General features: G+C 43.8%; 1 protein-coding gene across 3 annotated transcripts in view; it reads right to left on the bottom strand.

The window, feature by feature from the left end:
• Positions 1 to 4,970, bottom strand: part of BAZ1A (bromodomain adjacent to zinc finger domain 1A) — a 128,665-nt gene extending 123,695 nt beyond the window's left edge. For 2 of the 3 annotated variants that reach the window (XR_002734774.1, XM_023227458.2), the window contains exons 1-2: positions 4,461 to 4,683; positions 3,821 to 3,991 (exon numbers count right to left, since the gene is read on the bottom strand). Coding sequence is in view for 2 of the 3 variants with exons in the window: in XM_023227458.2 (XP_023083226.1) it covers positions 3,821 to 3,933 (113 nt within the window). In the remaining variant the exon portion in view is untranslated. Of the gene's footprint in view, positions 1 to 3,820; positions 3,992 to 4,460 lie in introns of all 3 variants that reach the window. The other variant, XM_023227459.1, reaches the window with a different exon arrangement.
• Between the last annotated feature and the right edge of the window lie 10,430 nt (positions 4,971 to 15,400).

The following is a 15,400-nucleotide window of genomic DNA, read 5'->3' as shown; positions in this document are numbered from 1 at the left end:
TTGGGCCACTGTCTCCAGCCTGGGAGACAGCGTGAATTCATCTCAAAAAAATAAAAATAAAAACAAAAATAAAAATAAAAAGGTGAGGCAACAAATACATTGCATGACAAGGCAATAACAGGAGATGCTACGCTACGTAAAATGGAGGGGGTGACCATTGCTGCTTAGAAGGACAAAGAGGAAGCAGGCTATAATATCAAGTAAGATAGAGACAGAAAACTACCAATTAAAAGGTCACTGGCAAGCAGGAGCGGTGACTCATGCCTGTAATCCCAGCACTTTGGGGAGGCCAAGGCGGATGGATCACTTGAGGTTAGGAGTTCGAGACCAGCCTGCCCAACATGGTGAAACCCTGTCTCTACTAAAAATACAAAAAGTTAGCCGGGCATGGTGGCAGGCGCCTGTAATCCAGGTACTCTAGAGGCTGAGGCAGGAGAATCTCTTGAATCTGGAAGGCGGAGATTGCAGTGAGCCAAGATGATGCTAATGCACTCCAGCCTGGCAACAAGAGCGAAACTCTGTCTCAAACTAAATTAAAATTAAAAAAAAGAAAATATTTTTTAAAAAGGCACTGGCAACCTCTACTAACCACATTTACAGGCAAAAGTTACTTTGTATTGTGTTGGGAAGCGAATAAGGCTAGGAGGTGTAGAAAACCTTTTCTAGACTGATTAGAGAAACTTATATTCAAGAAATAAAAATGCAAGCAAATAACCAAGCAACCAAGCACAGTGGTCTTCAGGCAAATACAAAAGAAAAATATTCAAAATAATGCACTGAAAGGCTAGTCTTCAAACAAATTCACATAAACCAATTGGTGATTTAACAAGAGAAAACAGAGGGGTTTTTTTGTTTTTTTGTTTTGTTTTGTTTTGTTTTGTTTTAGGGCTACTCCATAAGCAGTGTTAAGAGTAGCCTGCAGCCCAGCCGGGCATGGTGGCTCATGCCTGTAATCCCAACACTTTGGGAGGCAGATGTGGGCGGATCACGAGGTCAGGAGTTCGAGACCAGCCTGGCCAACATGGTGAAACCCCATCTCTACAAAAGATACAGAAAAAAATATAAGCCGGGCGTGGTGGGACGTGCCTGTAATCCCAGCTACTCAGGAGGCTGAGGCAGGAGAATCACTTGAACCCGGGAAGCAGAGGTTGCAGTGAGCCGAGATTGCCCCATTGCACTCCAGACTGGGCAACAGAGTGAGACTCCGTCTCAAAAATAGAGCAGCCTGCAGAGGTTTCCTTCATAGTTTTTCCAGAGTTGTTTCAAAAGTCAGGTTACCATACTACAGACCACCATATACTACTTACCACAAAAGCATTTTTGGAAAGATCTCTTTGTAATCATTTGTGAGAAACAGAAAGTAATTCAAAATTTAACATCATTAAAAGGCAGTCTTCTTCCAATTTTGTCAAAATTCTTTCCGTTCAGTCATAGAAACCTAAGAACATCAGCAATACTCCTTAATTCAGGGTAAATGGTCAAATACCTTTGCTCCCAAACCAATAATCTCTCTGAGACTGCTTGTAATTTCCAAAAGCCCAAACACTTCAGCACAAGGGAAAAAAAACAAAAATTGAAAATAAAAATCTAGTTATTTAAAATGTTTAAATGCCCTAAGACTACAAAGAATACAGTTCCTTGATATTAATGGAAGATACGGCTGGGCATGGTGGTTCATGCCTGTAATTCTAGCACTTTGGGAGGCCGAGGCAGGCAGATCACCTAACTCAGGAGTTCAAGGCCAGCCTGGGCAACACGGCGAAATCCTGTCTCTACATAAAATACAAAAATTAGCCAAAGTAGTGGCATGTACCTGCAATCCCAGCCACTCAGGAGGCTAAGATAGTAAGGTGGGGGGGATTGTTTGAGCCCAGGAGGTCAAGGCTGCAGTGAGCCAAGATTGTGCCACTGCACTCCAGCCTGGGCGACACAGCGAGAACCTGTCTCAAAATAAGTAAATAAAAATAATGGAAGATAGATAGTTCTGGAATGCGAAAAATCTTCTGTATTTCAGCATTTCAGATTTCTCCAAGGTTAGAATAATTCAGCTCAAGAACCAAAGTGCATTAAGAATGTTTAATTCACAAAGGATAACAGCCATATTCATCCTACCCTCTAAGGTGAGAAAAACCCCTTTAAAAGATTGCTTATATGGAAGGAGAAAACAATTTGAAATGTAAGCCTATTTACTATTTTGTTGGTACTCTCAATTTTTTTAAATCATAATTGTTAGCAAGGCCTGTAGCTTTAAAATCCTTAAAAAAAAAAAATCCTTATCCAATTACCTAATTCAAGTTCACTTAACTAGTTATGAGAACTCTATTTGAGTAACAAAACAAGTCTCTACAGGAGCAGAGAGACGTGCACTCCTACTTACAAGTACTGTCGGATGAAAAGCACTCTATCTACTTCTCTATATATAACATGTTTAATGTGAAACTCTTTCTGTGGAGCTGAAGAAAAAGGTTTACTTAAAATAAATGCTCAAAGGAACTTTTCTAACCTCACTATTGATTTCTTAGGTGCAGTTTGCCCAAAACCGTTCCTCGGTCAAGCCCCCGCTCAGAAAAGGTGCCTTAACACGCGACGTTACTTGGTTGCTATTACACTTGGTTTCCAAGTCACAAAGGGATTCCTTTTGAGGGGAGAGGATAAAGCATAAGAAAAAGAGAGGATCACCCTCTTGGAGTGATTGATTAAGTCAGGTTCTCACTTAGAGATCCTGTTTAAACACAAGACGCTAAAACACACCATCTTGCTCCGTGTCACAGGACCAGATCTCTCGGGATAAATTAAGCGACGGGCTGAAAATGTAGGAGCAGAAACTACACCAGCAGCAGCTCCGCGTTCTTATCAAAACAATAGCGAGTGGCACATGTCAGGCAGCCCACATGCGCAGGAGGATAAAGCGGCGCCTGGCTGAGTCTGGAGTTGAACTTGTCTTAACCCCCTCCCCCAACACCCTCCACCGCGCTCCCGGCTACGCGAAAGTGAAAACGAGGGGCGCCTAAGGCCCTGCTTCTTCCCCCTTCCTCTTCCCCTTGCCCAGCCGCGACTTCTTCCTCACTGATCTCCCGGGGGCGGAGACGCTGAGTTCCCCGGAGACGAGAGTTAGTCACCAAGAAGAGGCGGTGACAGAGAGCGCGGCTCCCGTCGCACTCCGAGGCCTAGCAGCGCCGGACAGGAGGCCGCCTGCGGAGGCTCTCGCGTCCCGCGCCCTCCACCCCTGGCACGCAGGGACGCTCCCTCCTTCCCTTCTAGAGCGAGTCTCAACTCCGCTCCTCTCCCCTACCCCAGGCAGCTCCAACGTCAGACCCCACTCACGACTGAGAAAACGAAGCCCAGCCCAGCCGTTTCCTGCCCACCGGGGCAGGAATTCCCTCCCCCGACCCACGGACTGCGGCCCCACGTCGCTGACCCTAGCGGGGATCCCCTTGGCCGCCGGGAGGGGATCCCGGAACTGGCCCCGGAGTGCGCGTGTGGCCGCGGCGGGGAGGGGCGAGGCGGGGAGTTTCCGCCGCCCCGCGGCCAGGAGGGCGGGAGGGCGACAGCAGAGGCTAAGAGCGGTCCCCGAGGCCGGCCGAGGACCCCAGCCTCCTCCGCCACGACCAATCCGCGTTCCCCACGCGAGCCGCCGCCAGTTGGCCCCGCGCGTTCTCCAAGTGGAGGCTAGGAGGCAAAGAACCGCGGACCTGGGGCCACCCGTCACTTTCAAGTCACCCCGCCAGAAGCCCAGGGCGAGGAAAAGTAGAGAGACAAAAGGGCGCTGGGGAGGGAGTCCCCACACCCCCCGCGGCCCCGCACCCTGCCCTGCTCTTACTCGTAGTGGCGGAAGATCTCGTTGGTGACTTTACAGTAGAAAACTTCCTCGTCGGGCCGCAGGTCCGCGGGCGGCTTCTGTCTCACAAACGGCTTTCGGTGTAGCAGCGGCATCTCCCGTCCGCCCGCGGGCTCGCCTGGACCCTCGGCCGCCGGCGCCGGCCCCGCTTCCCTATCAAAATTGGAGGGAAAGGAAAGCCGGTAAGGTGGGGAGCGCTCGGCGGCAGCGTGGGCCGGTCCGCGCGCCGGGAGAAGCTCGGCTGCCTTTTGTGTGGCTGACGCGCCGCGGCCGCTACCGGAGCCGAGTTCGTTCCTGCCGCCGCCCGGGCGTCGAGCGAGCGGAGCTGCCGCCGCCCCTGCCCCCCGAGCGCGTCCTGCCTCCTCTCGCCCTGCCGCTGGCTCACAATGGGGCAGGACGCCCCGCCGCGGGGGGCAGTGCGGGAGCGGCGGCGGCCCCCTCCCCCAGCGCCGGCTCCTCGCCCGCCGCCGCCGCCAGGCTCACAACGTGCTCGGCGCGCAGCCGGCCGGCCGGCCAGCCAGCCCCACGCCGCCAAGGCGCTCGCCGCCGGCGGACCCCAGCGCCGCTCCGCTTTGTTCCCGGCTTGCCTCCACTTCCCGGCCGGCTCCCGAGCGACCCTCACCTGCGAGCACGCCGACTGCCACTTGTCCACCTTCTCCACTACAAAGGCAACGAGGGGAGACCCCGTCCTCCCAGGGGACCGCCTCTCTCCGGCCCCGCCGCGCCCCTGGCCGCCACTTCTCCCACTGCCACTGCCCGACTCCGCGCGGGGAATTGCGTCCCACCGCCACTTCCCCGCCTCTCGGAGCTCCTGGGAAGTTTCTGATCTACTTTCGGCTCTGAAGGAGGAAGAGCTGTTGGGAGGAGCTTTTCACTCCTCGCTTCTACCTTTTTATTGGCTACTCGATGACTTTTACAGCCTGTCACTGATACAGGAAGAGACAGCGGAGAGCCTGGGAGAGCTACATTATTAATTAATGGAGCAACCCCTCGTGAAGATTCAGAAGCATCCTCCATGTTTGAGATTATCAGCCAAAAGATCTAGGGAAAGCGCTGGCGGTTCATAAACACATGGCTAACAAAGTAAATCCTTCAAGTCTGCCACCGACGCTTGACTACACGATGGGAAAAGGGATTCCAATTACGATTTAACTTGTATTTTAAAGATGAGAAAAGAGATGAATAAGAAAATTTGTTGCTATTTTTCTTCTTCCAAATTAGAATCCATATCTCTAAAAATACTTTGCATGTTTAGTAAACATCCGTCTTGAACTAGAAGATACCTTGACATCAGTTCTATTTAATACTTATGGCAATTAAGAGGTTTAGAGAGCAGAGGAAAAGACCAAAAAAAAATGTGTTACAAAGTGTCATCATGCTTGTAGGACCCCAACATTCTTGAAACTAACACACCTTTAAAAAGTAATATTTACAACGCTGTAAATATTTGCAAAGTATCAGTGTTTAATTCAATTAGAATTTTAAGGATTATGGATTTACTAGCGAAAATTCCCCTAAAGCAACTTTCCCATATCAGTAATTTTTATTTAGGGAAACAATTTTAATGTACATAATACATGTGACCTTGGAATTCAATACAATTTTCGAAACTAGAAGTGGCTCAGAACATTCACTGGATGTGTTTTAAAGTCTTTTTTGATACTGTCCTTAACATTTGCTTATTTGAAATTAATATGAAAGAATGAAACAAAGTTAGTTTTAAAAACGGTTATTCGACAAAGTTAGTTTTAAGAACGGTTATTCGACAAAGACGTTATTCCTATTACCAATACTGCGAAATGATAATTACAGAAACAATGTGGGATCCGTTTTATAACTTCAAATTTAAGTTCATTTGTACTTTGGAGCAGAAAATGTAAGAAATCTAAATCAAGAGTTACTATTTTTTATCTTTCAGGCTGGTTTTAATTGTTCATACACCTAACAAAATAAACATTTGTGAAAGGCGTTATTCTTTGGGTGTTTTAAAATTCATTAATACTATTAATGCACCTTACTATACAGAAGTCACAGAAGTTAGAAATGCTCTCAGTAAGTAGTAAATATGTACTTTAGTATCAATAAACTCTTCAAATAAGAGTTTACAGATTTGATTGTTTTTCTTTTCTTTTCTATTTTTGGAGATAGTCTCACTCTGTGCCCCAGGCTGGAGTGCGGTGGCGAGATCTCATCTCACTGCAACCTCTGCCTCCTGAGTTCAAGCGATCCTCCTTCCTCAGCCTCCGGAGTAGCTGGGATTACAGGCGCACACCACCACGCCCAGCTAATTTTTGTATTTTTAATAGAGACGGGCCAGGGTGTTCTCAACCTCCTGATCTCAGGTGATCCGCCCGCCTCAGCCTCCCAAAGTGCTGAGATTACAGGCGTGTGCCACGGCGCCCGGCCAAGATTTGGGGTTTTAAACCTGTCTCCAACTAGTATACTGAGTGACAAGTTAGAATTCCCTGCTTAGAAAGTATTTATTAGGCCGGGCGCGCTGGCTCATGCCTGTAATCCCAACACTTTGGGAGGCCGAGGCGAGCAGATCATGAGGTTAGGAGGTGGAGACCATGCTGGCCAACATGGTGAAACCCCGTCTCTACTAAAAGTACAAAAATTAGCTGGGCATGGCAGTGGGTGCCTGTAATCCCAGCTGCTCGGGAGGCTGAGGCAGGAGAATCGCTTGAACCCGGGAGGCGGAGGTTGCAATGATCCGAGATGGCAACACTGCACTCCAACCTGGGAGACAGAGACTCTGGCTCAAAAAAAAAAAAAAAAAAAAAGGAAGTATTTTTATTGATCTATCAGGTGAAAAATTTAGAGCCCACAAAGGTAAACTCAAAACGGGGACTGGGAAAATGGATAATTTTCAACCTATACTTAAGCATCACCCTCACAACTCAAAATCCCAACTTAACAGTTAAGCTAAATAAAGACGAAATTCTTTCTGAATACTTCAGTATTTATATTTACTAGATCTTACTGTTCAATAAGTCATTCAAATCATGATCTAAAGTCTTTATTTTATTATTAAATACAAATATTTAAGTTGGATTTTTTCTTATACTAGCTTAAAATTTTATTCCATCAAAAGCTATCATATTCAGTTTTCTCACAATCATACTCAAATGTCAATACTATCATAACTCATTTCTCTGAATTATATACATAGGGTTTATTTTAATGAGTTGTCACATTTAATGAATGTTATACAGTTGTTCATTGTTATTTCAGAACAATGTAAGTTTAGAAAATTATAATTAACATGTTCAAAAGTTTAGTTTTAATGTGTTTATAATAATCAAATGAATAGACTACCTAAACTACCTCATGAAATAACATTTAAAGTATTCTACGCCTTCACAACTAAAAGCTTACCTAATTTATGATCTACTGCTGCATTTTGGTATCATGATTTCTTCCCTGCTTTGCTAATTACTACTTCTTGGCTTTTGAGAATAAAAAGCTCATTGCTGTATTCAGAAAGCAGTTAAAGGAGCCTGTCATGACATAGGACTTCGTGTAAATAAATTTTTTGGAAATATTGTCAAGGAAACCGAAAGCTAAAGTGGCACAAAAAAAGAGAAAGCAATGATATTAAAATTATTTAATTTTTAACAATTTAATTAAACATTTGTCAAGCTCCTTTTGTGTGCCAAGACACTGTACTAGCTCATGTATGGGATACAATGTAAATAAATGTATCCTGGCTTCAAAAAATGTATAATCTTATAGGAAAAAGACAATGCAAATACAACCAATACAAGAATTATGTGAATCCTGATGATCATGAATAATATAAAGCAAAAAGAGAAGTAGAAAAGTTTAGAATAAAATGTAGAAGGAAGACCCTAGGATCAGTCCTAAATGAAGTCATCCATAGGGCATGATTTGAAGGGCAACAGAGAACTCATGCTCCAACATATCCTCACCGGTCTCAAGCGACAACCCCATCAATCTCCATTAGTCATCCTTCAGCATGAAGACACGTAAAATGTGAATATTCTAGCTAGGCAGGACATATATTAATATAATACTATCAAGACATAGTTTGATTAAAATATCAATTTGGAGACACATACTGCCTTAGAAGTAAAGACAAAATAAGACTATGGGCCAGGCCAAGTGGCTCACACCTGTAATGCCGGCACTTTGGGAGGCTGAGGCAGGTGGATCACTTGAGGTCAGGAGTTCAAGACCAGCCTGACCAACATGGTGAAACCTCGTCTCTACTAAAAATACAAAATTAGCTGGGCGTGGTGGCACACACCTGTAATCCCAGCTACTTGGGAGGCTGAAGTAGGAGAATCACTTGAACCTGGGAGGCAGAAGTTGCAGTGAGCCAACATCACGCCATTGCACTCCAGCCTGAGCAACAAGAGCAAAACTCCATTTAAAAAAAAAAAAAAAAAGACTGGAATTTAAGTTTTATTTTTTATTTTTGAGACAGACTCTTGCTCTGTCACCCAGGCTGGGGTGCAGTGGCATAATCTCAGCTCACACAACCTCCGCCTACTGCGTTCAAGTGATTCTCCTGACTCAGCCTCCTGAGTAGCTGGGATTACAGGCGCCTCCCACCACACCCAGCTAATTTTTGTATTTTAAGTAGAGACGGGGTTTCCCCATGTTGGCCAGGCTGCTCTCGAACTCCTGATCTCAGGTGATCCACTTGCCTTGGCCTCCTAAAGTGCTGGGATTACAGGCATGAGCCACCGCATGTGGCCCGGAATATAAGTTTTTAAAGTTGGAGCTAGAACAATTTTCCTGCAGCTTCTATTAATATTGACTGATTAACATAAGAAAGCCTTTATACTTAGGTGGTTTAGTGAGACAGTAATCACTTACACCTGAAAGAAATCTTTGAGAACTCTGTTAATTCTTCCATTTTGCATCTGAGGAAATTGACGCTGAGGAACTGGAATCCAGGCCTCCTGTGTCTCCTTGTCCAGTCAGTCTCTTTAGACCACACTGCTCTTTCTTTGGATTCGATAATAGCTAATTTTCTTATATACCCTACTCCCACCCCATTAATGAGCTAAAATATCATTATACATCCTTCTTAAAGTGCTCATATAGGGAGAAGCTATATTACTGATGATTAGAAATAATTATTTTTGTTGCAGCTGTGTCTTTAACATTAAAAAATAAAAAGTAAAGAAATAATTATTTTTGAGAATCATCCAGGAAAACAATGGGGTAATAAAAATCATAGGCTGGGTGCGGCTACTCACGCCTGTAATCCCAGCACTTTGGGAGGCTGGGGCGGGCGGATCACCTGAGGTCAGGAGTTCAAGACAAGCCTGGCCAACATGGTGAAACCCCGTCTCTACTAAAAGTACAAAAATTAGCTGGGCGTGGTGGTATGCGCCTGTAATCCCAGCTACTTGGGAAGCTGAGGCAGGAGAATTGCATGAACCCAGAAGGTGAAGGTTGCAATGAGCTGAGATCATGCCATTGCACTCCAGCCTGGGTGACAGAATGAGACTCTGTCTCAAAAAAAAAAAAAAAAAAATCATAAATTTGTCTAATTGGACGGCTGACATGAGACCTATCGCCATGCTTCCATTAACGCATCTAACAGATAGAAACTTTCATTTCCCTTACCTCTTAGCAATATTATAAAAGTACTTACAGTAGAGCTGCCCTAAGCTTTTCTGAGAAAGATGCCTTACAAATATATACAAGGAACATCTTTAGTTTTGTAATTCCTTTTCTCATGTATCTCTAATATTTGTCTCAAGTGTTCTATGTTCTTTTTAATGTCTTTCTAATGAATTCATGGCATTTTACCCATAAAAGATTTCTATATACAGTACTGTTATTTAGAAGCAATGAATGTATTTTCCTTTGTATCTGAAACCACTGGCCTAGTGTTAGAACAGTGGTTCTAGAACTTGGCTGCCCACTGGAATCACCTGAAGGGTTTTTGAAAAATACTGATGCTTGGGCCATATTCAGGCCCCAGGTCTCTGGGATAGAGACCCAGGCACTGGGAGTTTAAAAATCTACTCAGATAATTTAATGGACTGCCAAGGTTGAGAATTACTGTGCTCGGACTGTTGATGTTGAAGTGGTAATGTGAGCACATTGGGAATACATCTTTTTATTCAACCCCTTTTAATTAGAGTCATGAATTATGGGATGGTAGTAAAAGTTGAGAGAGTAGTCTATGGTCATCATCTTTATCACAGCAATACTTTACATTTAATGAATGTTTTCAACTCGTCAAGGATTGTGCTAAGGGCTTTAAGGGAATAATCTCATCTCGTGCAATTTTCACCTCAAACTAAGGTGTACTTATCACCATTTTACAGGTGAAGCCAGTGAGGCTCTGAGAGGTTAATTAAGTAGCATGCCCCAAACCATACAGTTCAGAAACAGGAACACCTGAATTCAAGTCTTATCAACTCCAGAATCCAAATTTCTTACTACTATTCTATATTTCCATAGGACTGACTTGCTAATCTATCTCAGATATAAACTGAAACAGGGAACTCGATACTATCCACTGAACAATTTAGAACTTGTAATGACTAAGGTTTGTTAATCATAAAAGTACTAACGAAAACCATGGAAGATTAAAAAAAATTATCTCAAAATAAGGAAAGTCTACTTATAAGAGAAAATACACAATATATAATTCTACAAAATAAAAACTTAGGCTGGGCTCAGTGACTCATGCCTATAATCCCAGTACTTTGGGAGGCCGAGGCAGGTGGATCACTTGAGCACAGGAGTTCAAGACTAGCCTGGGCAACATGGTGAAATCCCATCTCTACTGAAACACAAAAATTAGCCAGGTATGGTGGCACATGCCTGTGGTCCCAGCTACTCAGGAGTCTGAGGTGGGAGGATCACCTGGGCCCAGGAGGTTGAGGCTGCAGTGAGCCAAGATCTCACCACTGCACTCCAGCCTGGGCAACAGAATGAGACCCTGTCTCAAAAATAAAATAAAAATAAAATAATAAAGTTCCGCATATAAAAGTTAACATAGGCCAGGCACAGTGGCTCACACCTGTAATCCCAGCACTTTGGGAGGCCGAGGCGGGCGGATCACCTGAGGTCAGGAGTTCAAAACCAGCCTAGCCAACATGGCAAAATGCTGTCTCTACTAAAAATACAAAAATTAGCCAGGCTTGATGGTGGGCTCCTGTAATCCCAACTACTCAGGGAGACTGAGGCACGAGAATCACTTAAACCTGGGAGGCAGAAGTTGCAGTGAGCAGAGATCGTGTCACTGTACTCCAGCCTGGGTGATAGAGCAAGACTCCGCCTCAAAAAATAGCAACAACAACAACAAAAAGCTACCACAAAGTTGAAAGACAATAGCAAGTTGGGGAAAAAAACTTTTGTAACTCACTGACAAAGGGCTAATTTCCCTAATATATAAAGAGCTCCCATAAATAATAATAATAAATCACAATAACCCAAGAGAAACAGAAAAGGAAGCACAAATGACTTTTCAAACATAAAAAACACTTTGAGAGGCTGAGGTGGACAGATCACTTGAGGTCAGGAGTTTGAGACCAGCCTGGCCAACATGTTGAAACCCTGTCTCTACTAAAAATACAAAAATTAACCAGGCATGGTGGCGTATGCCGGTAGTACCAGCTACTTGGGAGGCTGAGGGTGGAAAAATCGCTTGAACCTGGGAGATGGAGGTTGCAGTGAGCTGAGATCACACCACTGCACTCCGGCCTGAGAGACAGAATGAGACCCTGCCTTAACAATTAAAAAAAAAAAAACAAGATTTTTAGTAACAAGAAAAGTGTAAATTAAAACTACACTGAAAGGCCAGGTATGGTGGCTCACGCCTGCAATCCCAGCACTTTGGGAGGCTGAGGCAGGTGGATCATGAGGTCAGGAGTTTGAGATCAGCCTGGCCAGCATGGCGAAACACTGTCTCTACCAAAAATACAAAAATGAGCTGGGCGTGATGGTGCGTGCCTGTAGTCCCAGCTACTCAGGAGGCTGAGGCAGGAGAATCACTTGACCCTGGGAGGTGGAGGTTGCAGTGAGCCAAGATCGCACCAATACACTCCAGCGTGGGCGACAGAGCAAGATTCCGTCTCAAAAAAAAAAAAAGAAGAAAGAAGTAAAAAAAAACACACACACAAGGTAGAGAAAAATGTGTATGTTTTTTTAAAAATATAATATATATTTGCCTGATACATATAATACATCCAGAAAGATATATAAGAAAATAACACACTGGTTGCCTCTAAGAAAGGGGTGGCTAGGAGACAAGGATGATAGAGAAACTTTTCACTATTGAAAGATGAATAAAAAATTTAAAGGTACAGAGGTTAGAAGGTAAAGAGGGAGGTCAGGACAGATAGATAGGTGATGTAATAAAATATTTCATTTCACAATTAGAAATATAAAGTTTAGAACTGCAAATAGAAAGTAAAAAATGTCTGTGTTAAATATTTTACAGGGCCTACCATAGTGTCTTTCCCAAGAGAGGAGTTCAATACATATCTGTTGGATGGATGAATGGTTACATGGATATATAAATTACAAATTTAATTTGATTATAGTGAGAGAAATAGAGTCAGATAGCTGCTTTCATCTTAACCTGAAATAGAATTTAGATTACACATTTCTGAAAAATTCTATCTAGATTACCTACGTTTATAGTTATTTACCAATTTACAAAACAAATCATACTATGCTCAACCAGATAGATTTATTATTGTTTTTAAAAATAAGACATATAAGGAATAATCAGACATAAAAACTGTTTTGACTCCAATAACTTACAATGTGCTTTACGAAGAAGAGTCCTCACGTTGCAATGCCTGTATCCACAGACTACCTGGCCATTGTGGAAGGAGAGATAGAACTAAGATAGAATTCAGAACCCAGGTCTGAAAGTATTTTTGCTAAATTCTAACCTAAGAGTTCCTGGTAAAACGTGCTAATGCTACAGGTTCCTATAAAATAAAAACATTTAGGATTTTCTCCTTTTTTTGTTGCCATCATTATACCTGGAAGCCAGGAGTCACAATAACCACTCTATTTTCTCTAATTCAAATGTTTGGCCTGGGTGCGGTGGTTCACGCCTATAATACTAACATTTTGGGAGGCCAAGGTAAGAGGATCGCTTGAGGCCAGGAGTTCAAGGCCAGCTTGTGCAACAAAGCGAGACTCCATCACTAACTCAAAAAAAAAAAAAAAAGTTTGTGTTGAAACACCATCTCATTTCCTTACCACAACTGAAATTTCTTTTTTTCAGCTGAAAAAAGATCATTACATTTCAAGCTACCAGTAAACTGTTTCTCAATCACTTCTCAGCATGTAGACACCACATTCATGGCCTCTAGGAGCCAGTTTATCTACCAGAATAAGCGTCTTGCCCGATCCAAGTACAAAAACCAAATTTCTCTTTACTAAGCACCTTTCTTTTTCCCATTTCTTTTCTTTTTCTTTTTCTTTTTTTTTTTTTATTTGAGACAGAATCTCATTCCGTTGCCCAGGCTGGAATGCAGTGGCGTGATCTCGTCTCACTGCAAACTCCGCCTCCCAGGTTCAAGTGATTCTCCTGCCTCAGCCTCCTGAGCAGCTGGGATTACAGCTGCGTGCCACCACACCCGACTAATTTTTGTATTTTTAGTAGAGACAGGGTTTCATCATGTTGGTCAGGCTGGTCTCGAACTCCTGACCTCATGATCCGCCCACCTCGGCATCCCAAAGTGCTGGAATTACAGGCATGAGCCACCACACCTGGCCCCTCTTTTACCCATTTCAAACTCTCCTCTTAAAATAAGGACTTCACACTCAGTTCCAGTGTAGTAGGCAGAATAACAGCCTTCAGAGATATTCACATCCTAATACCCATAACCTGTGAATAGGTTATCTTACATGGCAAAAGAAACTTGCAGATGTGATTAAGCTTAAGAACTTTAAGGCCGGCCATGGTGGCTCACACGTGTAATCCCAGCACTTTGGGAGGCCGAGGTGGGCAGATCATGAGGTCAGGAGATCAAGACCATCCTGGGCAACATGGTGAAACCCCATCTCTACTAAAAATACAAAGGCTGGGCATGGTGGCTCACGCCTGTAATCCCAGCACTTTGGGAGGCTGAGGCGGGTGGATCACGAGGTCAGGAGTTCGAGACCATCCTGGCCAACATGGTGAAACCCCGTCTCTACTAAAAATGCAAAAATTAGCTGGGCATGGTGGTGGGCGCCTGTAATCCCAGCTGCTTGGGAGTCTGAGGCAGGAGAATCGCTTGAACACGGGAGGCGGAGGTTGCAGTGAGCAGACATTAAGCCACTGCACTCTAGCCTGGGCGACAGAGTGAGACTCTGTCTCAAAAAATGAAATAAAATAAAATAAATAAAATAAAAACACAAAAATTAGCTGGGCATGGTGGCATGTGCCTGTAATCCCACCTACTTGGGAGGCTGAGGCAGGAGAATCACTTGAACCAGGGAGTCAGAGGTTACAGTGAGCCGAGATCGTGCCACTGCACTCCAGCCTGGCAACAGAGATAGACTCTGCCTCAAAAAAAAAAAAAAAGAAAAAGAAAAAAGAACTTTGAGATAGAGAGGGTAGCCTGTATTACCCAGGTGGACCCAATCTAATCACATAAATCCTTGAAAGTGAAGAACATTTCCTGACTATGGTTAGAGAGAGATGGGATGGTTGAAGAAAAGTCAGAGATGTGACATTGCTCCTTCTGAAAAAGAAAGGGGACCACACACCAAGTCTCTAGAAGGTTTTCCAGCTTCTAGAGACCCCTTCAAGCTGCAAAAAGTCATCTAGTCATTTCATAATACACTATTACCTTAGCCATATACAACCATAACATATATACAAAGTTTGCACGTATATGCAAGTAAGAAGATGATTATAAATGGACAAAGACTTTTTTCCTGATTGGATTCTATCTCCTCAGACCTCTTTAGAGATCTTGCTCCATCAGTCAGTTTTCCTCTAACTCATATCAACCTCTTCTTCACCCCTAAGATCTCTGCCCTTAGGCTGTAAACTAGTGTAGGCCTATTTCATTGCAATTCTCAGCACTGTTTTTGTTCTCAACCAACATTTTAAGAAGGAAATCTGTGTTCTTTATTTCTCCTTATTTTCCAACTCACTATAGCCTTTCTACTCCCTACATCCCCCTGAAGCTGCTCTTGATTCTGACACCCTAATTGACAAATCCAAAGAACTCTTCTCCAGGAAAGAGTCCACCTTAGTCACTCAATCTGCTCCTTGGCATCCTGTCCTGCCTTGGTCTCTGTGATACAGATTGTCCTGATTCTCCTCCTACTCCCTGAACCGTGCTGAGTCTCCTTGGCATCACCTCTTCTCCCTCAATCTATTCCCTAAAGCCTGGTATTTCCCAGCTTCCTCCCATCCATTCTCTTCTCTTGTCATTCCTCAGGGAGGCCTTCCCTAAATCAACATCTCTTCCTCACAACATTAATTGCCTCCATTCTCATTGGAATATGAGCCCCTCTGGGGTCTTGTTCTTTCCTTGAGGACTCTGCCACAGTTCCTAGAAGATTTTTGAGATGATGAGTGATACCCCAAACTGACATTTTATGAAGATT

The sequence above is a fragment of the Piliocolobus tephrosceles genome, chromosome 6 (assembly GCF_002776525.5).
Source record: "Piliocolobus tephrosceles isolate RC106 chromosome 6, ASM277652v3, whole genome shotgun sequence".
NCBI lineage: Eukaryota > Metazoa > Chordata > Mammalia > Primates > Cercopithecidae > Piliocolobus > Piliocolobus tephrosceles.
This window is presented reverse-complemented; position numbering and strand designations above follow the sequence as displayed.